At 33.5% G+C, this 25,627-nt stretch overlaps 1 protein-coding gene across 1 annotated transcript in view; it reads left to right on the top strand.

The window, feature by feature from the left end:
* Positions 1-25,075, top strand: part of Cka (Connector of kinase to AP-1) — a 64,222-nt gene extending 39,147 nt beyond the window's left edge. Inside the window, exons 13-18 of the mRNA XM_089238878.1 lie at positions 6,072-6,193; positions 8,277-8,444; positions 12,967-13,107; positions 15,155-15,265; positions 17,119-17,205; positions 22,712-25,075. Coding sequence (XP_089095004.1) covers positions 6,072-6,193; positions 8,277-8,444; positions 12,967-13,107; positions 15,155-15,265; positions 17,119-17,205; positions 22,712-22,881 — 799 coding nt within the window. The 3' untranslated portion in view covers positions 22,882-25,075. The remainder of the gene's footprint in view (positions 1-6,071; positions 6,194-8,276; positions 8,445-12,966; positions 13,108-15,154; positions 15,266-17,118; positions 17,206-22,711) is intronic.
* The last annotated feature ends 552 nt before the right edge of the window (positions 25,076-25,627 follow it).

The following is a 25,627-nucleotide window of genomic DNA, read 5'->3' on the forward strand; positions in this document are numbered from 1 at the left end:
GAGTATTCAAAGAATGGCAGCTGAGCCAAAAGAGGAATAGTAGGCGGAAATCGCTTGTGAACAAAAGAGGTGCCCAATGACTCACATATTGTGTGCAGCAACAGAAGGGCTACAACCAAGGTTGGGTATTTTTTTGAAAAAAAATCAGATTTATATATATTTGATTTTTTTTAAAATTTAAATCAGATTTTTTTGAAAATTCATTTGTATTCATAAGTTTAATTATGCTTATTTTTTTATAATTATTACATAACACTTATTTATAGTATTATTTATTTATTAAAGATTATTTCTTTATTAAATATCAGTCCTGTTATATTATTAGTCTATATAGATTAAATCTATGATCTATAGTGTTAATTTTTATATTTCTTAAGCTTAAAAATCTTATCCACTATTTAGATCGACTATATGAAAATTTATAAATTATTTTATACTACTATAATAATAGTACTGTTATAACAACACATGCAGTAGGTGCTACCGCTGTAGTTAGCATTTCGATAAATCTCAGTTCTTCAGAAGGTGCTATATAACATGTTCCACCAATCATAATTAGACATTGCTTTTATCACACTGGAATTAAAATACAAATTCGGAAAAGGCTCCAGTTTTCCTAAAAATTTCAGGGTAGTTGCAACACATTTTGAACCACAACACTGTCTAATATATTCTAGACTACAATATTTTTCTTCCAAAGTAAGGGTAATTTTTTCAATCAACATGGATGGGCTTAAAAAAAGCATAATATGCATCTCTCTCTGTCACTGTCCATAGCTAGTTTTGAAAGCTAACATAATTTTTTCATTGTTGGTGTTTTCGAGTTGATTTTTAAATTTCTTTCAAGCCAAAATATTTTCAGCAAGAGAGCAGTCATTCCATTGAACAAAATCAATAGCAATCGCAATTTATTTAAGAATATTGATCATATACTCAACATTTCTTTTAATTGCAAAGTTCAGTATTTTATTACGTATATCACTATCAATTTCATCTCTGTGTTCTTCACAAAGTTTGGCTAATATGGATGAGTTTTCTATGAGAATCACGGAAAGTGTTCCATCGCACTTCATCCGGAAGTACTAAAGCACTTCTTCCATTTGCATGGTGCCAAGCTTTTGGAAGGTGTTGATTTCTGAAATACTTTATGATGGATGTTACATGTTTAGTTGCATCAGTTTTTACTGCATCTTTGGCAAGGAGATTTTACACATGTGCAGTGTAGCCATATGCAAGACCCTTGAAACCTCTCTCTTTGAGCTTGTTCCATGTTGAAGCCATATTTCCATCATTATCTGTTACAAAGCTTGAAACTTTACATTTGTATTTTTCTTCAACCAATTTTATTGACCTTTCAGCTATATCTATTAAGTAATCACCAGTATGAGAAAAGCCTGATGTGTCAATGGTATTGGTAAGAAATACTTTACCACCTTGTTTAATCACACTTACACAAACAATCGGTTCATTTCGTATATTTGACCAACCGTCCATTGCCACACACATTATTGTTCTGCAATTCGCTAACACGTTTTTGACTTTCATCCTCATATATTTTAGACAACCATTTATCACCAATGTCTTTACGATCAGGAGGCTTGTACCCAGGGCGAAGGGAATTACAAAATTTTTTGAACTCTTCATTCTCTACTAATCTAAAAAAAGTATTAATTGCAAATATGAATCTTGCAGCTTTTTCATCAAGCATTGAATTTTTTTGATTAGATGTAGTAACAATGAAGCTATCTAATTTTAGTCTTTTTGGTGCAGATGCAGATAATGCCACACTTTTCTCTGCTGTTACAGAAGACTGTTTCCCTCACAGAATTTTCTGATGAACTTGGCTGCAATGATTCATTTGGCTTTTCCACAACACTATTACTCTGATCAACTTTGAACCTTTGCATGCATTTATTTTAATAATGTTTTTTTAATCTCACAACAATGCCCTGCATTTCACTTTGGCATAACTTGCATTTAGCTCTAACACCTGCTCTATTCAATACTTTAGGCAATTCCTCAAAATACTCCCAAATAGGATCTTGTTTTCTTCCACAGCTGGTCATTGTTTAGCATATATCCAAGAATAAGAATAGAAAGCTGTTTTAAAAATTAATAAAATTTTACTAACAGAAAATTCTCTCTGCAAAAATGAGGACTCTACAAACACAAGAAAAAATCTGAAAAGCACTCTGCTATGAAATTATCTGAATACTCCTGGGGGGGGGGGGGTCTATTACACTGTACCAGTTATACAACGAAGTCGTTAGTGACATCACTCACTTAATGCAAATTCTCAACGACCATTGTTAAAAACTTGATTTTTCTCACCACGTTGTCTTGTTGTTATCAATTTTATGAAAAAGTGCCTGGGCCAAGACTAGCATGTATTAGTTAATGAAGGGATGGACCAATCAGATAATTTTCTCTGCTGCTGATAATCATCACTACCAACGAATGCTGTAGCACGTGCTTTGGTATTATTATTATTATATTTTCGTGTTTAGGGAAAACTCACACAAAATAATTTTTGTAAGCTATATATTATTTTAAATTCATCCAGATCCTTTTTATTTTCGTCAAATGGCTGAGAAAGAGGTAGGTTATGCACGCACATGAACTCGCACAGGGAAATTTTCTAAGTTATTACATTTAAACCGTACAATGCTTAATTAATTTTCAAAACAACTGGCAAAAATGTTATCAAATTCTCATATTTTTACATATTTATTTATCGTCTTCATATTAAGATAATCAAGAACAAGTAGCCTTTTATTTACATCATTAATTAGAAAATTTATTTGTTTCACACAACATAAAAAGGAAATGCCACCAACTTTACACTGTTGACATCTCTTTTATATTGGTGTTGACCAAAAAATGCACTCGAGGATTAAAAATATTTATTTTTTGATCAATAAAATTTATTTTGACTTTTTGTACTGTACTTAGTTTGCAGAGTGTACTGTGTGTGTGTAAGGGTGTTTACTGCATTACACTTCTGTGTACTGCACAGAAAGTAGCAATTCCGACAACATTAACACTATCAAGTGATAAAAATTATGTGATACAAAATATTGATGCTATTAAACGAATTAAGAAGGAAAAAAAATCTGGAGACTAGTTTAAAAATATGTTGACATCAATTTTGAAGGAGAAATAAAAGAAAATATACTAGTAATTTCAGAATCTCTTGAAAATATATCACGATAGAGAGATTTACCAGTACAATAATATCCTTATATTGAGATGAGTTTAACATTAGAATAAAGGCATTCCCGAGCAAGATTTGAGAAAAAATATTGTAAAGAGGTTTATCGTAGCACCGAGTATTTTTATAATGAGGTATATATGTATATCAATGTGATAATTTTTCTTATCGGTATGTGTAATTAGATAACATTTTAAACGATAATGCTATCTCTGAAATATTGTTACTAAATTAAGTAACGTAATTCAGAGAATTATTTATTATAATGAACAACTTCATGAATTAATAATGAGTAAACACGTATAAAATGTGGACATAACAGACCCCCAAAAGTTCTACATATCTCCCACTCAATACTTGAGGGATTAGACTTGGGTGGATGGGACTAAAAACCAGTTTACAGAGAAGGCTATTCACAAAGTAATCAGGATAAATGCACGTTTTTCCTCCTGACCAAGCGCCTAGTGGTTAATGTGACTACCTATGACTAAGGCCTAGTCATTGTTCTCATGTCCTATAACTGACTCCTGGATTCTTAGAAAAACTCTCAACAGACAGAGATAAGAACTTTTATAAGTAATGATGGGAAAAGGTGACCTTGTGCCATGAAAACAGAAGAAGTGAAATTAATTTTTATTGCAACTTTTCCTAAGAAAGAAATCCAGATTTTAACTTTTATACTATGAAAAATAGAAAAATATACAAATTATACTTTATAATTTTTACTATGTATATTTTATTTAAGACATTACATATTTTATATATTATATTGATAAGTTTTATAAGTATATTTTACAAATTATATTTATTATAAGATAATAAATATAATTTTATAAAAAAAAGTAATACTTTATTATATATAATGGAAGGTATTTCAACTAATAATTTCTATATTATTTTATACAAAATAATAGTATACTTTATATATACACAAAATAAAGCAATTTAATTTACAAAAATGATAGAATTTCAATGTTTATACTTTAAAAATTAATTTCAATTTATTATAATAAAAACCATAAATTGCAGATGACATAAAATACGAAAAGATGAATATTGAAAAAAATCAAAATGCAGTTAGAATGTTTTTAACAACACTCTTTTCTTTCAAAAAAAATCGAAAGATGATTTAAATCCATGATTTTTTTACAAATATTGATTTGATTTAAATCAATGATTTTTTTACAAATATTGATTTGATTTAAATCAATGATTTTTTTACAAATATTGATTTGATTTAAATCACTGATTTTTTAATCAACCCCAACCCTGGCTACAACGCAACCAATTGCAGTGCAATACAACCCAGGATCATTGCCAAGCATATCTGTATGCTTTACAAGACAAATCTTAAAATGAATTTGTTTTAATAGCCAACAAGAGTCCCTTTAACAAAGAAAACAGCTTTTGTGGGCTAGAGAATGCTGAAATTGGACACTTGATGAATAAAGGAAGGTTGTCTGGTCTGATGAGTCAAGATTTCTTCTCCATGACATTTATGATAGGATTCATGTGTTGCGCAAGCAGCACACCACATGACAACTGTTCAAACAGGTGGTGGTGGAATCGCAATCTGGGGAGCATTTTCCTGATATACTCTTGGTCTTTTATTTCCATTGGAAACATCCGTCAATGCCAGTGCCTGCCTCCACATCGTTGCTAATCATGTGCACCCTTTTTAGGCCATAATTTATCCTGATGATGATGGCTATTTTTAGCAGGACAATGCACCCTCTCATGGGGCTGGAGTTATGTCAGATTGGTGAGGAACATGATTCAGAGTTTCAATTGCTTCAATGGTTTCATCAGTCACCCGATCTCAATCCAATTGAGCATTTGTGTGACGAGGTTGAAAGATCTGTTAAAAGCTCAAAAACACCAGCTTCTAATCTGAGGGAATTAAGAACTGCCATTTCAATTTCATGGGCTAATGTTCCTCCTCAACAGTTTCAGCAACTTGCACAACTTGCAGAGTCCATGCCTAGAAGAATATTTGCTGTCATGTCAAAGCCAGAGGAGGTCCCACATGATATTAGTGGTGAATAGCAGGGTGTTCCTAATTTTTTGGTCACTGGGGGTATATAATATGTGAACTTTCTAAAAAGGAATCTTTTTGTTTGTATGGTGATTATGAAAAAAATGATATATATACTTGGTGCATAGGTAACAGTATGTTAACATGGTATTTTACTGGTGAACTGTTGATCTTAGAGGCATACCTCCAGTTAGAAAAAGTGTCCAAATAATGTGTAGTACTCAGCTATGTCATTCATATTTCAAGGGGTTATATAGTTATTAAAATAAAAATGACTTTTTATACAGTCCTTGTGTGCCCCAAAACCCAATTAGAAAGTTAATGCCCAGTCTCTCCTGATGCCAACAAAAAAAATTTCATGTTTTTATTCACTGAGATATTCTAATTCGAAAAACGGAGGGAATTTGAGAAAAAAAATAGTGTTAAATGCGGGTAAAATTGTTTTTCCGCATTTGGTTTTTTTTTTTCAAACTTTCTTCCGTTTTTCGAATTTGAATATCTCGGTGACTATTGCACTTAGAAACATAAAACATTTTTTGTTGGCATCAAAAGAGACAGGGCAACAACTTTGTAATTAGATTTTTGAGCACAGTCTCTCCATATAAAAAGTTATCATTTTTATTTTAATAACTCTTGCGACATAAATGGCATATCTTAGTACTACACATTATTTGGATACTTTTTCGAATTGAAAGTATGCCTCTAGGAATAATGGTTTGTCAGTAAAGTACCATATGCCCTGTTACCTATGCATCTTGTACATTTAGAGTTAAATATTTGTGGAGAAAAACTATTATTGTTGTTATTATTATTTTGTTTGCGAAGAGGTCCAGTGCTATGTTTAGCTCTCAGTTCAGCTGGTGACCAATGCTTCAGTGGTGGAATGGATACCACCATTAGATGCTGGAATGTTCCTAGTTCAAATAGTGATCCTTATGATTCCTTTGGTAAGATAACTTTTAGTCAGATCTGATAAAAATTAATTTCTTTGTCATAATAGGAGATTAGATTGCCTAAAGAATTAAAAATTAACATGTTTGCACAAGTACTTTTGAAAAATAGTTATATGTGCAGGAGTTAAAATTGTCCTCTGTTATCCTCCTCTCCCTCATTTGTGTCTTTAAATTTTTGGTCAGTAAGTACATAGGGTAGTTTCTAATATTGTCTGCACTTGAAATATTTCTTATAAAACCTTTTTTCTCAAATTTTTTTTCTTATATTCCTTTTGTTGATCTACATATCTTAAGAGAAGCAAATCTACCTTATGTCATTTGAATGATGAAAATGCAATGTCTGATATTATTTTATCACAGTGACCTGCAGTGTCCAAAATTTCAGTAAAGAAAGCACAAAATTTAAGTGTCCTGTGGGACTGTTAAAACTTTTTGGCAACTGAATACTTTTTCCCCCTAAGTGTTTTTGGCAAACTGTTATAATTGTAAAATTAATCATAGCATTAAAGACTTGCTTCAAGAATCTTGATGCTCTAGAAGTCGTGTAATACTCTCTCTTGAACAATGTATTTTATGACTTACATCAATGGGTGGTAAAATCAATAAGAGAGCGTGGGGGACTACAGAAATTGCAAAGTTGATTATATGGAACTGCCAACTGCACTTCTAGATCCTTTTCTTGCACCAATTCAGTGCCAGGATAATATGCATGGCCTGAGAGCCTCACATGCATGAGATAACCTTATGATAATGAGATTTGGTGCTATAATTTTTGAAAATATGTATTTGATTTCTAATCTGGTACATTCCACAATGTTTAAGCTTTAGAACATCACTTTGCTTTATAATTACCGGAATGCTTACAGCAAGTACGAGTAGAACATTTAACAGTGAAAGATAAGAACCTAGCTAAACTGGTAACTTACACTTATTAAGGATTAAAAACACATCTTTAGATATAATAGAGATGTGTTATACTATACTAATATCAGTTTGAGCAGTGGTACCCGTGACTGATAAATTTTTTTTTCTTCGAGCTCTTCCCACTTTACGCAGAAAGGACTCAGATTTTATCATAAACAAACTTTCTGTGGACTCAGTTTTAACAGTGACTTACTTCACTGTATCAAATTTTCAATTCAGTCATAATTAGCTGTAATTTTATTGATTTAAAATTGCAGGAAAGTTATATTGCGCGTCTGATTTTTACCACATTTTTTACTTATTCAGAGTTGCCAACTGCTACGGATTGTCCGTAGTTTCTATGGATGGATGCAATGAACTATGGAGCAACGGGAGACACTCTCAATACCACGGAAATCAGTTTAAAAAAATCGGGTCTTTGAGTTTCTTGTGGTGTTTTACTTATTTTTATTATTAATTTTATAGAATTTTATTAATCTTTACTGTAATGATGAATTTGTATACACATGTGAGAGAGTTTGAGAGAAGACAAACTCTGAGTCGATCAGTTTTGTCTGTGCATTCCATGCACAATCTCTAAAGCAGTGTCTAAACCCTGCGCTCTACTCGATGCCCAAACATGCAAAAACCTGTTTTCCGTCAAAACCGTCCCACGCTGTGGGCTAAAAACAGGTTTTTGAATGGTTCAGCACGATGGGTCTGGACCGGGCTTTATTTGCATAGTGCATGGCCGACCTCCCGAAACTTGTGTTGGAACGGATGGTGGGGTTGCAGGGGTTGCTAGATGTCCGTATATACACCCCACAAGGGCATATGCAGGTTGGGATTGCATTGAATATTCGTGAATTATCAAAGGACTCGGTGACATCAGAACGTTGCTTTGGGGGGCATGTGGCCTGAGCCCTCTAGGTTTCAGTGCCACTGAGGTGCCGTATTTAATGAACTTTGAATTAAAATTAAAAAAAATTAAATTGAGTGAATATTTTTTTTATTGTACTATGATTATGTTGTCCTCTGTGGTCACCCCCCCCCCCCCCATGGCAAAGCTGAACACATTCATCACTACTGACAAGCTTTAAGGCAATGTTGGTATGTCTACATCTTTAAAAATGATTCTCTTACACATTTAAAAATGTACCTACTATATTTTCAGAGCCAAATGTTTTGACAGCTACATTAAAAGGTCACACTGATGCAGTTTGGGGCCTGTCCATTCATAGTTCTAAGTTACAGCTTCTTTCCTGCTCTGCTGATGGTACTGTTCGGCTCTGGTCACCACAGTGCAAAGTTCCATTGCTACACACTTATTGTTCAGATCCTGGTATGTGTTTTATTCATAGATCATAGCTGCTAACTATATTTGGTTTTCTGGGAGGCTTTCAGATTTGAACTCTATCACCCAGACTTTTGGAAAGTCAATAAATCCCTTTAATTTTTACTGAAAATGAAAAAAAATGTCTCTCTTCTGGAAAAAATTCTGTTGCATCTACAGTCAGCTCTTGGTATTTACGGATTTCATATTCAGTTTTCGTATTTGCGGTCTCTTTCTTGGTTTTTTGGAAAACACTGTTGCAGTGCTAATTCTCTTATCTGAACAATATATAAATTGTACGTGTTAATTAAATGTTTTGAATACCTCCTCTGAATGTTTTTATTTATTTACTATTTATTCAATATTGCTTGGCCAAGGTCTTGGCCGGTTGATGTTACAAAAGAAATCGGAAACTGTTGTACAATCAATGTTTGGTGGGAGGTTGTTCCAACTGGTTATTGTTCGAGGAAAGAAACTAAATTTGAAAAGATCAGTGGATGCAAAGATGGGTTTCAATTTATGGAAATGGTTAATTCTATTGGAAAAATATGAAGCTGGAGTTAAAAAATTGGAAGTGTCTATATGAAAATGGCCATGAAGGATTTTGAAAAGGAAAGTTAATTAAGAGATATGTCTACAGGTGGAAAGCGGCTTTATATTGAGTTGTCACTTGAGTTCAGTAACGGAGACAGAGGATGACCAACAGTTTAAAATGAAGCGGACTGATTTATTTTGAATAGATTCTAGTTTGTCTATATTGGAGAGAGTATGGGGGGGGGGGTCCCAGATTACACAAGCATATGAGAGTACAGGAAGGATATAGGTTTGAAAGCAGAGATGTTTGATGTGATTTAGTTTTTAAGGTTTCGATGAAGGAAAAAAGTTTTTGGAGACACTTATGAAAGACGTAATCAACATGGAGGTTCCAACAGAGGTCGGCAGAAATAATTACACCCAAATATTTGTAATAGGAAACCTCATTGATTAGAGAATTATTGATAGAGTAAGAAGAAACAATGTCTTTTGTGAATAAGTTTCATAAAAACTGTTTTTGAAGAATTAAGGGGTAATTGCGAGGACGAGCACCATTCCGAAAGAATGTTGAGATTGTTTTGGAAAGATGCTTGGTTGGATTTGTTGTGCACTGTTTGGTAGATGGCGCAATAATCTGCAGATAGTCTGATATTACAATTGATGGAATTAGGACGATCGTTTATTAAATTAAAAATAATAATGGCGACAGGACCAAACCCTGGGGCATGCCAAACTTAACGTGGAGAAATGGGGAGTTCTGGCCCTTGAAGGAGACAGACTGCGGTTGGTAAGGAAGGCTTCCACCAATTTAAGCAGTTGGACACATAGGCCAAGGTTTTGGAGTTTAAGTAAACCTTTATTGTGGGGCACTCTGTCATAAGCTTTAGAGAAATCCAAGAAAATTATATCAGTTTGGACATTTTTGTTGATGCTGCTTGATATGTATGAAAAAAGCTAATTGGGTAGTTACTGATAAAGATGATCGAAAGCTGTGTTGATTAGGGAAAAAGATGTTTATTGAATCAAGGTGTAAGCGGATTTCCTTGGCAACTATGTGCTCAAAAAGTTTACAGCATGTAGAGGTGATAGCGACTGGTCTGAAATTAAGGGGATTTAAAAGAACTCAATTTATAAGTCAACTGAATTTCACTGCTACCATTAGTTTCATTGCTAGAATCATGGAAGCTGTTAAGATGAGAACAGTCAACCTATGTAGGAAGAATTTTCTGCCACAATGTGTGCCCAAGGCTGCATCTATTTCTACAGAGCCAGCCAAAGAGATTATAAATCACATTCTCATGTAGCAAAGCAGGTGGAGGGAGGAGGGTTTGGTAGTGTGAAAATGGAAGAAATTGGCTAATTAATTAACAGCAATTCAGGAATTTACAGAGGAGGGACTAATCTGGCTAACTGCTCTTGAAACCCAAGTGACATCCCATGAAGATCTTGATTAAGGCGTGCAAGACAAGTTCATTATGAACAACATAGCACAAGAGCTTCATAAGTTTAAATCAGTGATGAATTATCTCCACAACATAGTTATAGACCCATCTATGTTACATTTTCACATGTAGAAAATTTGGTAGAGGAAGCCTTTTATTGTGTTCTAACAAATTAACTCAAATGAAGAAATGGCTAACAGAGATTATGTTCTTTCAGAATACAATGCAGAGAATCAAGGGATATCTCTTACATCTGCCACAGAAATGAGATGCTTAAAAACCGGAAGTTTATGTTTTGGAAATCCACAGATTTTCTGCATTCATTGTTCCCTGCAACATAACCTCCGCAAATATTGAGGAACGACTGTATTTCTTTTCCACTGTCAATCTTTATTGCTGCAAATAACAATGAAATGTTTCATTCAGCATAAGAAAATCAAATTCGTAGAATAGCCAGTGTCCATTTCGTCTTTCAATGGTTGAATTGGCAAGATTCATGTATTATGACCATGCCCTGTTTTCCATCCATGTATATTTTTTCTTGGTGTGCATAATTAGTAGTGTGTTTTTTCCTTTGAGTGTATAATGACAACTCATTTAACCAATTACTGAATGATAATTGGCAACTTTTTGCAATGATTAGCTGTGGCGGTCTAATGTTCCATTGTTATAGTCTGCCTACACATGTTATAATAAAAAAAATGTCTTGCCAATTACAAGTAGATTTTTTTGATTTGGCTACAGCTTTTATAGACTGAATTTCAACTTTCCAGCAGGTGTGCATATGTAAGAGATACACACTGATTTAGAGAGATCGCACAGCTTATATGTGTGTATGCACATCCTCTGGAAGGTTAAATATTTCTTTTAATGCAGGATTAGATTGTCATCAGAATTTTTTTCTGTGATTTCACTTGCTTGGAAAAAATCTCTGGTTTTATTTTCATATATGAAAAAATTCCTACTTTTGTTTGCAGAAATCCCTTTCATATTTATCTGGCTAGGTTTTTTAATTAAGTATTCAGTACCGAACAAAAATATCCCTAATTTTCATTTTCCAAGTTTGGTAGAGCTATGTAAGTTGATCACAGTTAATGAACAAAAAATATAGTAACTAAACCTTGATTATCCAATGTAATTAGGACAAGACAATAAGAGAAAATTTAAATTAGGATTAGAACTGATTGATATCAAACCGGAAATTAAATCCATTGTGAGAATGAATTTAAGTGTTAACACACAGGCATTATTTATTAACTCCTTTTTATGATTGAAATGGGACAGTGAGTATTCTTATTGTGACCCTCAATTTTCCACCGTGGATTCCAAACGAGCCTCTGAGAATGCTGCATCAAAATCCTATGGGAAACAGTGAAAACAATTTGGTCATCCTTTGCTTTGCAGCTGTATGCGTGTATACTAAAGCTTTAGCTATATCATTTGTTGATGAGATCCAATGTTGTTGCTGCTCCAACCAAGCAATGCCTTTGAAAAATCACTCAAAATCATCTTTGTTTCTTGTTTGCACTTGAAAAATTTCTTTGCCTTTGTTAACATCTTTATTTTTTCTTATAATAAATTACTTATTTCAGACTTTGGCGATCAACACAGTTCTGGATAAGTGAGGGTAGAATAATTGAGGTTCAACTGTAATGATATTCCATTATGATGATAGGTTTTAATCCATATAAATATACAATTTATTACAATGAATTATGTGAATATATGTAATTGACTCTCACTAATCTGGCACATATCAGACAGGGTTATGCCAAATTACTGAAATGGCCAGATTGCTGAAAGGCAGTTGAAAGAAACCCATTTAACGCTTTTACAGCCAGTTTTTTCCTCTCAAAGTAGACTCATCCAAGTTTTGACTAATCTTTTTTGTCTTTTTTTACTACTTAGATTTGTTTCTCAGGTTTCTGCCTCTACGAGATCTTTCACTTTCTTCCTCACCATTCACAAATCCAAAACATACCCATACTCCCTATCTGGGCCGTCTTCGGGCGTTTTGGACTTTATAGAGTTAAATAATGTTAACTTCTATGCATAGAGGTATGCACAAGGCCTGATTTCTGCATGGTGAAAAAGACATTTACTTAGGTGCCCATTATTTTGGGGTTCTCGAAATTCTAACAACATATATTCATTGGCAAACAACTTTGACGCTAATCGCAGGGGTCCCATAATTTCTGCTTTGCCCAGGACCTCCTCATATCAAAGTATGTACTTGGATAAAACAGTAAAATTTTTTTCTTCTTTTCCACACAAAGGGGGCCAAACTGAAAATACCGAATTACTGAACGGGCCAGACTAGCACACCACCAGATTATAGAGTGTACACTGCATATAGAAGCCACATACATGTACTGTAACAATATTTATGCTTTAGAATGTATATAAAAGAAAAATTTGATAAAATCTACTTTTTGCTTTCTTAATAAGGAAATACCCTTGTGATTATGTGTGAAAATGAGAAAACATGCCTTATAATTTCATATTGAAATCTAACATTTCATTGCTGAACATTAGTTTTGTAAACTTTTTTGTAGGTGATGGTAATCCAACATCTGTTGATTTCTTACGCTGTGATCTTACCCAGATGGTCACTGCCTATACGTCTTCAAATAGTGTGGTGTTTGATTTAGAGACAGGAAAACCGGTGACACGACTTGATAGCAATCAGACTCCGGGTAAGTTTCTAATATCAATTGCATTGTTTCTCATCTTTACTCGATTTGTCCAAGAATCATAATTGGGTGGCACTTTAAAAGCATGGAACTTTCTATTTATGATCTCTTCAAAAATAAAATGACTAATTAAATTTGATTAAATTAAGTCTTCTTTCACATTTAGTTTATTTGAATCCCAAATTGACTTCTGAATGACTTCATACTATTTCTTAAAATCATTCTGTAGTTTCTTGATGTGAAATTATTTTTTTTCTGAAAGCTTTTTTTACAGAAAGAAACTCTCAGAAGTTTACATTAAATATCAAAAATATTATTAAATATTGATGCTATGTTTAAGTAATACAGATATGTAAGCATATTTAAATTAAGTGGTACTTTATTGAGATCAGTCAATTATATGCGTGAAAATTATCTATTTTAAATTTAACATTTTGTCAACTTCATTTAAGGTATGAATATTAATGCAGTAATTGTTTGGTATTTTTGAATAAATTTTCTAAATGTAATATTCCTTATGTAAATTTGGTGAAAGTCTGTTATAACGAATATGGCTTATAACAAGAATCTCATTGTTATGAGTGATTTGCTAGTGATTGTCAAAGAGCTAATGTTAAAGATACGAAAACTCATTTATAGCAAGTTGGGAATTATAAGAAGCTTCTGTTATATAATATCGAGAAATTCTCAAAAACACCAGTTTATCCTTTCTATTACTGCCAGAATTGAAATAAGGATGGATTGCACTATCACTAATAGTGCAACAACCCAATGCTCTGTTCAATTTAGGTATTCCCAAAACGAAATCGCTGTAAAACGACAATAAGGGAAACACAAACAAGTTTTTTCACTTGAACAATTATTTATTATAATAATTAATTTTCTTTTAATATTTACATTCAACTTTCAAATTAATTTTTTTCAACATTTAACATTAAAAAAAAATTTAGTATTAGTCTTTATAAATTACCAGTTCAAAAATTATCTCACTAACCGATGACATCAAGTTCTTGGGAGTCAGGGATATGGTCCTCCTTTTCCCGCATCCTCAGATGCACTATGATTTAAAATCAAGGAGTTAACATTTGACACGTTGCCTTCTCGCATCAGTCAACACACACCAATGACAGATTGGTAGAATCTGGGAGTCCAGTACCTCTTCCTCTTTCCTGTGTTGGATGACACGCACAACACATCGAAGAAATCTGGGAGTCCATGTAAATACACCTCTTTCCTGTGTCAGAGGACATGCAAGCAATGTGATTATTTAACTGTGTAAATAACTTAATTGTTTTCCACTTTTTTCTTATTCCAGCACTTCAACTTCCTTTTGAAAAAGATTGATAACATTTGTATAAGAAATAATAGGGTTTTCTAGAAAGTTTCTGAGAAAACCTATTAGTTATTAAAGGGCAATAAAAAGGCAAACATAATCTAAACATTCCAATATGACATTCATACATCTTTGTAAGAACTACAGGGTTGTGCAAAAAAAGCAGCTGGGCTCCCTGCATGAAAATGTTTCTAATATAGGGGATATAAATGAGTAACGTGTTTTCATAGTATTGAAGTTATTGATAGTGTGCAGATTCCCTCATACTATTCCTTTCAAGAACCCAGACAAATAATAACCACATTGACAGGTCAGGTGATCTTGTGATCCACAAGCCTCTGTTGACTGTGCTCTAAGCTATTGCATGTCATAAACACAAGTAAGTGAAGCATGAGAAATGTGACTAGTCGCTCCATTCAGGTTTGCTGTTGCCCATTACCACTTCATGGTCTGCACATTACTGTACTTTGAAAGTAAAGTCTCTCAAAAAAACCGTCAGTGGATCTAAAGAGCCATGAGCCAAACATTGTGTGCTTATATTTGTTAGGCTCCTTCAATTATTAACACAACAATCGAACAAGAACGGGAGTAAAACATTCACTGAGCAGCTCTCAGACAGAAGGATGTGTTTATTGACCCTTCTTTGTTCACCTCATATTATTCTACTTGCTTTATATAATTTTTTCAATCACTCATGTTAAAATTTTTTTATTTCAGATGCAAATGCTTTAGGGAAACAAATCAATAGCATTATATCTCATCCTACTTTACCTCTTACGGTAACAGCCCATGAAGATCGCCACATTCGTTTCTTTGACAATAATACAGGTATGATGACTAATATGAGGCATGTTTGAAAAGTGTCATTTTGGTATGAAAGAATTGAACATAAATTTTTTTTGGTAAAGGTATAATACAAGTTGGTTACCCTGTATGACAAGTGCCTTAATAATGGTAGAAATTGCATGAAAGTATAGTTCAAGGTAAGCCATTAGCAGACTTACCAACTCTCCTGATTTAGGTGGGAGATTCCAGATTTTTCATCCTTCCTCCCGCTCTCCGGATTTGTTAAAATTTCTCCGGATTTTGGCAGAAAATTAGATTTTACGCGAGCTTTCACGTTGTCGTGGCGTCATTAATTATCGTCGTCATTAGGGAAAACACCCATAGAGGACAGTCGTAGTCATTTCCATCGAGCAGCCGTAAAAAAAAAGTCTCTGTGACCACATTTAAGCAACTGGCAAAGACGCGACTTTGTTTTCGTAGCATTTATCGGCAATCATTAATCAGGGGCATGACCTTGGTTGCCAAAATTCCTGTATAATCATTATTGTATTCCATTAACAGCCGCGCGGTAAACACGTTTTTTCGTCCGCAGCTTTGTAACTTGAATTTTTTTAAATCGTTTCTTCCGATTAAACATCTTCAGAAAAAAAATATAAAACTGTAAGCTATATACAGCTAAATATAAAGCTTTTAAGAATTCATATATCAAAGATTATCAATCATTATACAGCTAAATATAAAGCTTTTGAGAATTCATATACCGAAGATTATCAGATTATCAATCACTGATAGCATCCACGAAAGGAAACACATACTTTATAAACAGTATGTAGATGTGATTTCTCTATTCTGCATGGAAAGACTGGCATGGGATTATATTCTTCTCAGAGGCAATGCAGAACCTGCCTTGCGGGGGGGGGGGGGGGGAATGTAACTTTTTTTTTAATTTATTAAAAAAAAAATATTTCATTTTTTTTTATTTTTTTTTTGTTGATCGAGTCTATGAGTGTCGGGGGGGGCACCCCCCTCGGGAGAATCTCCAGATTTCTGAATTTCAAAAGTTGGCGCATCTGCATTAGTTGTAAAAATTTAATTTATCACACTGATACTCTTACTTTTCAAACACTCCTTATACATTTGTCTGTTTAAAATATTCACAAATGTTTTCTTATTTATGTTCAGAACTTGTAAAAAAAAATAAAATATCTGAATTTTTTTAAATCGTTTTTTTAATGTATTAATGAGAACTTTTCAGTTATTGCATTTTAGCAAGTTGGATATAATTGACACACAATCCAAAAATTTATTCATATAGAAATGAAATGAGGAATAATGCAGAGAGGAAAATAACAAACACCTTTAATACATGAAGCATGTCAGTTACAGATGACCCCCCCCCCTCTACAATGAACTTTTTTTTTTCTCAATTATAATCAAGATTTTTAACTTTTTTGTACATTAGATATTACATAGTTTAAAAGGAAAAAGAAGCAAAAAATTGTTTGGTGCTTAAAATTCTAAAATGTAAACAGTGATACGCATTACTTTGACAAATAATTATTGTAACTTGACTACACCAAAGAAAGGTTACCTATCAGAAAAAAGTTTTTTGATTTATGTTCTGAAAAATAAGTTACATTACTGAGAAAAAAATATTATTTGTAAGGAACAAAATTATGCATGATGAAAATAACATTTTCAATTGATGCTCTTGTTTCTAATGTTCCACTTACATCACAATTTGATTTTTTTGTTAGAAGATTGAAAATGTGCAAATGTTTTTAAAAGAAGGAAAAGACCAATGTTGTGGTGTCAATATATATTTTTTTGTTTGGTTAATGAAATATATATGCTAATTAGAATCTTAGTTTTTCATTATACATTTTTTCCTCTAGGGAAAATGGTCCACTCAATGGTAGCACATTTAGATGCAGTTACAAGCCTAGCCATAGATCCCAATGGCTTATATCTGCTATCAGGAAGTATGTTCTTGCAAGCTTTTTTTTTTTTTTTTCATGTAAATAATAGTTGCAGACTTGCCAATTCTCCAGATTTAGGCGGGAAAGATGATGATTCCTGATTTTTTTTACCCTTTCTCTGGCTCTCCGGAATTATTTGATATTTTCTCAATTTTAGCAGAAAAAGCACACTGCACATACTTCATTTCCACATATGCTTTTTGGCAATGAAGAATGAACTAGAGTAGAGTTGTGTGCCCGTCAATCACAGATAGCAAAAATCTGGCAGCATTTGACAGTCAGATGGGGTTTTTTTCTATAATGAAACTGGTTCTCCTGTAAAAAAATAGTGCTGGTTTGAAAACTGGTTTTGCATTCCATCAGCAATAATTGCTCTCATCTGGTAACAGCCTAAGAACTGATTTTTGTTTTACATGCTATGGTTCGAAAACCAGTTCGCTGGCTCATGCAAATTTCTCGCAAGAGTGCTAGATTCCACATATATGTACTACTTCCGCCTCTTTCATTACAGTTCTTTCACACTGTCATAATCACCCATGCTTCCAAATTTGTTTGGTTTGGTGTGGCCAATCTTGATTTTGCTTCACATTACAACTGTAGATGCTGTAGATTATGGCAGGTACGGTAATCTATGAGAGCTCTACTCGTAGTTGCTGTTGTATGCTGACTATGATTTAAAGCTGTTGTGATACAGTTGCATTGAAAATAAAATGTGAAGACATTCCAGATAGCATAAAACTTGAAAACAAAATACACACAGTTGCTTCTCTTATCAGAAAGCTAATGAATTCTGGCTGGTGGTCTCTGTTTATGAATTCATATCAAAAGTTGTTGCTTTTTCAAGACGAGAGACAAATGTCTTGCATCATTATATTTTGCTCAGGGATGTATGCAGGACTCACCTGGGGAAGCACTCTTCCCTATAGGGAGAATCTTCAGATTTCTGGATTCCAGAAATTGGCACGTCTGTAATTGTATAAATTTGATGAACCTGTATATCTTGAAATTTGTAGTGACAAAAAAATTTGATAAGGTTTGATACAAGGTTTTTTTTTTGCATAAGAAAGGAAAAATGACAAAATGGTGAAAATTTTAAAACTTAAATACATGCTATATTTTATAGTGTATTCATAATCACTAAAATCATCGGACACTCCAAAATCAAGGTTCCTCTGATTTGAATTTTTTCCCCTGCAATTGAGAACTATTTTCAAATCAATATTAGTAATGGTTCACGGAATCTTTGCCTCCGACATCTCACCCCTAGCATGTTTCGTCCCCATTACATTTGGTCCCGGGAAATTTCGTCCCAGTATATTTGACCTATGGAAATTTCATCCCTTGACATTTCACCCATAACGCTGGGATGAAGAGGGAGATCATCTTTGCAGTCAATCATTTGGTCACTCACTTCGTCAATCACATGGTCACTCATGTGGTCACTCACTTGATCGCTCATATGGTCATTCTTACGGTCACTCACTTTGTCACTTGCTTGGTCACTCATATGATCATTCACATGATCACTCACTTGTTCATTATTATGGTCACTCACTTGGTCATTATTACGGTTACTCATATGGTCAGTTACTCACTTGGTCATTATTACGGTTACTCATATGGTCAGTTACTCACTTGGTCAATCATACAATTATTCATATGGTCAACCATTCGCTTGGATATTCATACCGCCATTCACCTGGTCACTTATACAATCATTCATATGGTCAATCACTCGGTCACTTGTACAGTCAACTACTCAGTTACTCATATGATCAGTCACTCACTTGGACACACATACGGTCACTCATACAGTCAATTCCGTACTCATAGATACTGTCGCTCACATGGTCAGTCATTCTGTCACTCACTTAGTCATTTGTACGATCACTAATTCATTCCTAAAGCAGATTTCACACTCTCACAATCAGTTACTCATGCGATCAGGGCAGGTGAAATATTAGGTGCAAAATGTCCTGGGACCAAATGTACTGGGGTGAAATGTTAGGGGGGGGGGATTTTCGGATCCCATTAGTAATCACTTGATGATACAACATTCATCAATTTCTAGCTACTGAGAGGCTTCATGTCGATATTGGCACATATATATATATGATCTACACATAATTTGATACTTTCATACTTTTGTGAGTAGAAGTATGTTTCTATGATCAATGGTTTTTAAAAGTTTGAATGGTGTGTAAGGACTTAGCACCCTAAATATATACCACACAATATATACATACACAGCAATTATTGAAGCAGGTTAGAGCTTTCTTGGCTGTTGCCCATCTGCAGTCACATACAAGAATATACTAAATACATTACAGTAGTTAAAAAAAAATTATGTATAACATTTAAGGAGGATTACAACAATGAATACATCTTGTGTATAAAATTTCACAAGTCAAATTCATTACTTATGCAGTTAAATTTTTATAAAATTCATAAAATTTTTCTGGATTAGGAGAAAAAAAAGGTGGATCCAAAAACAAGATATTTAACTTCTTGAGGAATAAGCAGATACCATCTGTGAATGAGAACTTTGGTCAGTTCACTACAATGACTTATTGAGAAGGTTACATAAAGTTTTCATGACTAAACAATCCAGCATGCTTTTCAAACTGTAATTCTGTTGTATGACAATACTTGTTATGAGAATGTTGCATTGTGCAGGATGGTTTAGCAAAAAAATGATACAAGCTTCTGCACCACCCATCTATAGTTCCAGTCTGTCACCATGGGACTCATTTATTCAAACATTAAAAAAACTTTACAGACATGAATGAGGGTGAGCATTGTTGCGTAAAAAATCATCCCACAAGAGAGCATACTGGATAATTTGGTCATCATGGCTTTATGGGTTGCCAATGTATCATTGTAGCAAATCAACCGAAGTCCTCATTCGTGGATGGTATCTTACGTGTCCTCAATATGTTGGATACTGAATGCCTACAGTGACTTGTTCTAATGAAAGCTAGTGCATTCTGGGTTCTTCATAGGTTGATTTATTTCTGTCAGACCAGCTCTTATTTAAATGAATCCACTCAAAAACAAGTGTCATTTGATCAATCTACACATGCAATATTCCCCTTCATTAGCCATCATGTTCATGGAAACCAACATGCCAAGAAAACCTGTATTTTTGGGCATGCTGAGAAATTCAAATCACAGATCTCGGGCAATTGTTAAATAGCTGTGCTCAAGAATGAATTGAATTGCCTGATTTGAACTTTGTCTGTTCTCTGCGTTTTATGATCCTTTGTTTTACGAAAGTACATTCAAGTTGTTCGTGCTTTGTGTCTGATTTTGCAGACACAAACTCTTAATTTTAATGTGATTAAAAATGTTGGATACTAAGAATATTCATTTGTAAAATTGGATGAGTTAAATTACAACATAGGTAGATTTGCCAAGTATTTTAGTATTCCTTTATCATTTGTGTAACATTAAAATAAGCAGAGTGAAAAAAAATGAATTACATTGCAAAACATGATGTTATATAAAAGCAACAGCATATAATTCTTTAATCTCTGAATATGCAAAAACCATGTGAAATATCCTAATATTTTTATAAAATACTCGGATATTTCACTAGACTTTATAAGTCTAGAAATGGTTGATCTGCTTCATACCTAATGACAACTTAGTAGCCTAAAACTTTTTCAAGGTTCCTGCTGATAATAGAAAAAAAAAGGGAGAAACGAAACAATACTTTGAAAGTTGAGGTCAACAACTATAGTTCGTTTCAGGTGAACTTTGCAGTGAAGAGGAAGCTACGAGGGAACCGCATCACTCGTTGCTATGACAACGAAAGCCTCTTAACCTATGTATCGATGCGCGGCCTCGGTAAGGTATGGCTGATTCTCGCCAATCGCGCAGAAAAGAATATTTTTTACGTGTAATGTAATGCTTGTAGAAAAAATTGCTGTCAGTTAGTAACAAAAAATTAGCTAATGGAAAAAAAAATAATTGTCGTTACTTTCAGAAATTAAAGTGCGGTTTTTGAAATCATCTTTTTTTTATTGAAAAGTATCTTAGTAACTTCTATTAACCCGATTTTCACGTTTGAATTTGGGAATAGCCCCAAATAATAATAAAAATGATACGGAAAAATTTAGAATTCTTTTACTCACTTTTCTTGCCGAAATTTCCGTCGCTCACCCACCCAAACGCACGGTATACGTCGATGCCACTTATTATCACTACAGTTTTAGTCATTTTTCACGGATTCCCATTCTATGGAATCCTCACTTGACGTTGTAGAACTATCTGATTCTCTATTACTTATTAATTGTTGTTGCTCTATCAAGCCACCTGCAATCCAAAATTCCTCTTCTTTTTCAATAACGTGCTTTATGCATTATTGCCAAAAAGAACGGAGAACGTTTTAGCGTGTCTATCTCTGGTGAAAAGAAAGATACAACTGTCACAGAAGAAAAAAATACACTGCAAGCCTAAACCATTGTGGGTCTCTCTCTCTTGCTTATTTATATTTATCTGGAGAGACACTGAAAGGGCATCTGGAGGAACAGCCTCTGCTGTGGAGGAGGAAGTTGGTGTGGGTGAAAAAAGAGACATTACTTATGTCAACACCCTCCGCTATCGGCTATTGGAATTCAGAAACCACCCCTATCCTACGAACACGGCAAGAAAGAGATATAAAAAAAAGGAGGGGTCTGGAACCGTAACCTACCCCCATAAAGAGAGCCTCACAACGGTATCAGCGCTGTCGTGAAAGAGGGACACTTCCTGTAATCTATGAGTGAATATCTGAATTCGTTGGAGGTTATTTTCGTGAGAAAAAAAAACCTGATTGAATATTCGTCTGGATGTGTAGGCCTATAACTACATGCAAAACTGAATGAAAAATTCGGAAAAAATTTGAGGGAGCAATCCACATCAGATAACCTTCAGGGCCACATTTGGTTCGCGGGTCAAGGGTTTACCATATATGGCTTAAAGGGTGGGTCGCAATGAATTTCTTAAAGAGAAATTTTTTGAGTTCTTGCCCTTCAAATAGCATTGAAATTAACAGTAATCGATTATAATGACATATAAAGGTATTTTCTTTCAAAATTTTAATTTTTTAATGTTTTTACATTAAATTTTTTTTCCGTGGGGGAGGGGAGGCGAACGAACCCCCTATGCCCCCTCCCACATACATTTCTAATCCCACCAATGTGTTACGAGGTAGGGGGCAGTGCTGACGAAATTTTGCTGACAAGGGGGAGGGGGCTAAAAATTTGATGTAATACTTGAACAGCCCCTCAGTATCGTGAATGTATTTTATGTCCCTTGTTAAGCAGTGATTTTTTTTTCCTGGTATGCTGGGAAAAGACCAAACTCCAACATTGGAAAAGCTTGTGTCCTCTCGATTTTTATGGTTGCAGGCTAATATGGTGTGTTTGTATTGTAAAACTTATGGATTTGCTTTTAGCAATAAATATAATGAAAAATATCTTTAGATACAACTTATGAATTTGCACATTGCTCATTTTTAACTTAGGTCATGACTGCTCAATTCGCTTGTGGAATATGGACAACAAGACATGTGTGCAAGAAATTACATCACATAGGAAGAAATTTGATGAAGCTATTTTTGACGTTGCTTTCCACCCTTCCAAACCATACATTGCTAGTGCAGGAGCAGATGCTCTTGCAAAAGTGTTTGTTTGAGTGTAAACATTTTCTTTAATGATAGAAAAAATGACTATGAACAGAGAACTGCTGCCAGCCAGTGTTTCAGCCCACAGACGTGAAGACTTTCAGTTTTATTTATTTATTATCTTGAATAAGATCTTATATATATATATATATATATATATAAATTTTTTGGCAGTTACTACTCCTACAAGTCATATTGTTGTAAAGTATGGGGTATGTTTGCCATTTATCTCAAAATTTGATGTTCTGTGTGGGTGATGTCAGCTGGTGACAATCTGTTGATGTTTGAATGTATTAAAATATTGGATTTCTGGAGAGCTATTGTAAACAACTGTGTATTGGTCACCAAAATTTTCTGAGCCATATTTTTTTGTTCAGTCACTCTGTTTATCTCTGTGTATGTCATTTGCTGTGTATAGAAAGTACAAGTCAATTTTTTTTTTTTAATTTCCCGTTGAAAGTTTCTAATAAAGGAAATTTGAGTGCAGATATTTTTTTTTTATGTTCAGCATGTAGCTACATAAGTTATTTTCATTTGTGTATGATAAAAATGCCTCATGTATATAAATGTGAGAAATATAACTGTGACTAGTTTATAGAAGAATCATAGCTTGCCTTTAATTGGTAGGATAGCTAGAACTTTGAGCTAGCATCAGCTGTTCATTGATGATCAGCATGTACTGTTAGCAGAGAAGAACCTGCCATCTGGTGCAGTGCACATGAGGAATGTGTTCTTAGTAAACTTTGTTGTACAGTGTACAGAATTTCAGCATGGAGCATCTTCCATTTGTTTAATCCCTAGAAGTGGAATTATTCATCTTTCATCCCTCACAAATTCTCAAATGAAGCTGCTAATATGTGAAAGGGAAAATGTGTTGCTTCTTTCAGAAAAAGTATTTTGAAAGAAATGGGATTTTGCAGGAAATTCTTCTGAATTTCTTTGTGCATATCAAAATATACTTAAAATTGTGTAAGATTCTGGCTGAAGCATAGAAAATGCTGTAACCTTATGTATATTTCAAGCAACCTAAGCCGCACCCTGTGCTTCCTTTTATAAATATAACAGATTGTGGAGAAACAATGGAAAATTCTTTGAATGAAAGCTACGACTCATCTTTGTAAAATCCATTTCTTGTACTGACAGTTTTGTACTTCATTTTCTTATGTAGCATAATGCAATGCATCTTTGTGCAAATTAGTGTCACTTCATTGCTATACTCACTATGTGTGTGTGTTGCATTTCATTTTCTGTGCTCTTTGTTTTGCAATTAGATGTTTGGTATCTCAGAATTTTTCCTGTGTCAGACACAGTACAATGATAGCACGGCTGTTTGCTGCTTCTTTTTTTAAATTTATGCTATTATATTTCTGTGCTACATGGTGTAAACTCAACTTGCTGATTCTGTCAATCACAGTCAAGCTGTTTTCTAACGTGCCTTACATAAGCTTCTTTCTTTTTACCGTAAAAATGTTAGATAATGTAAAATTACAATGGCACTTATTTTGTGTTTTCTCTGTAAAAAATTATAATTATATAAGTGATTTAGTTGCTGCCCAATCGCATGAAAAAATTTTTATTGTATTTTTTTAAAGCTTTTTATTTAAATAAAATTTTTTTTCCATGTAAGAATTTGAAACCTGAAATTTCTCAATGAGGACGAAAAATCATCAAATATATTGAATTACTTTGAAATGCATCTTGAAAACTGTTGACTGTGTCCTAAAAAGATTTTTTAATGCATGGTAGGACAAAAATAATAAAAAAATCTAAATAGTGTTTGTGTGGTGTTTGTCTCTTATTGAGTTACTAATCGAAATTAAAGGCTAAACTTTATTTTATTTATTTTTTCTACTTGGGTTCATTATTTCTGGTCGCATGTACACAAGATTAATGTATGTGGTTGTTTTATTTTCATGTAGCAACGCCTTCCTGCTGAATGGTTTTATGCATTGCTTTTCCTCATGGTGTACAAACATACACTAGTATGTGTTTGCTAAAAGTAAATAAAATCGCATTACTGCGTGCGTAAATTGCATGTATATTACAGGGAGGGGCAATTCACCGAATGCAATTTGGTTGGAAAATGTAATTTCAACCTTATAGGTACAAATTTTAAACTGTGAAATCATAGCTGTGAATACTTTTGTTTAATTGGTGAATGTATACATTAAAATGCAGTAATAAAACCAAACATCAGCCTCATAAGTATTTGTGTTAGTATAAACATTGAGCATTCTTGTTTTTATATACAGCGTATTAGTCTTTGAATGTAAAATAAGTGATTGAAAGATAGCTCATGTATTAAATGCTGAATCTTCAATTAAACATGGCGAAAGCATTTATTTATAGCATTTCAATATTAAGTTATTTCATTAGTATAGTATATGTACCATATTTGATAAATTTCATAAACACACATTTTGTGTACAAATCAATTCAGTTGTTTTTAGACTTGAACGCTATAATACTCTCAGATATTGAGAAAGAAAATGTTTACAGTATCTATAGTTGATTTAAGAAAATATAATTTCAAGCAAAGAATGGATAATTTTTTAGTATAATTCTTAAATATTGAATATATCTGATGGGCTTGTCTGAATTTTAAAACATGTAAGAATAAAATCAATATCTAAAGTTTAAAAAAAAATTAATCTGGTACCTCTGATCCATGATTGGATGAATTTTCAAATTAGAAATAAAGTTTGTTAGTTTTTGCAGTATATTCAGTGGTTCTCAAACGTGAGCCCTTGTGGATCC

The sequence above is a fragment of the Pholcus phalangioides genome, unplaced genomic scaffold, assembly GCF_987345545.1.
Source record: "Pholcus phalangioides strain wild (caught in Gottingen) unplaced genomic scaffold, Ppha-v1.0 ptg000011l_1, whole genome shotgun sequence".
Classification (NCBI taxonomy): domain Eukaryota; kingdom Metazoa; phylum Arthropoda; class Arachnida; order Araneae; family Pholcidae; genus Pholcus; species Pholcus phalangioides.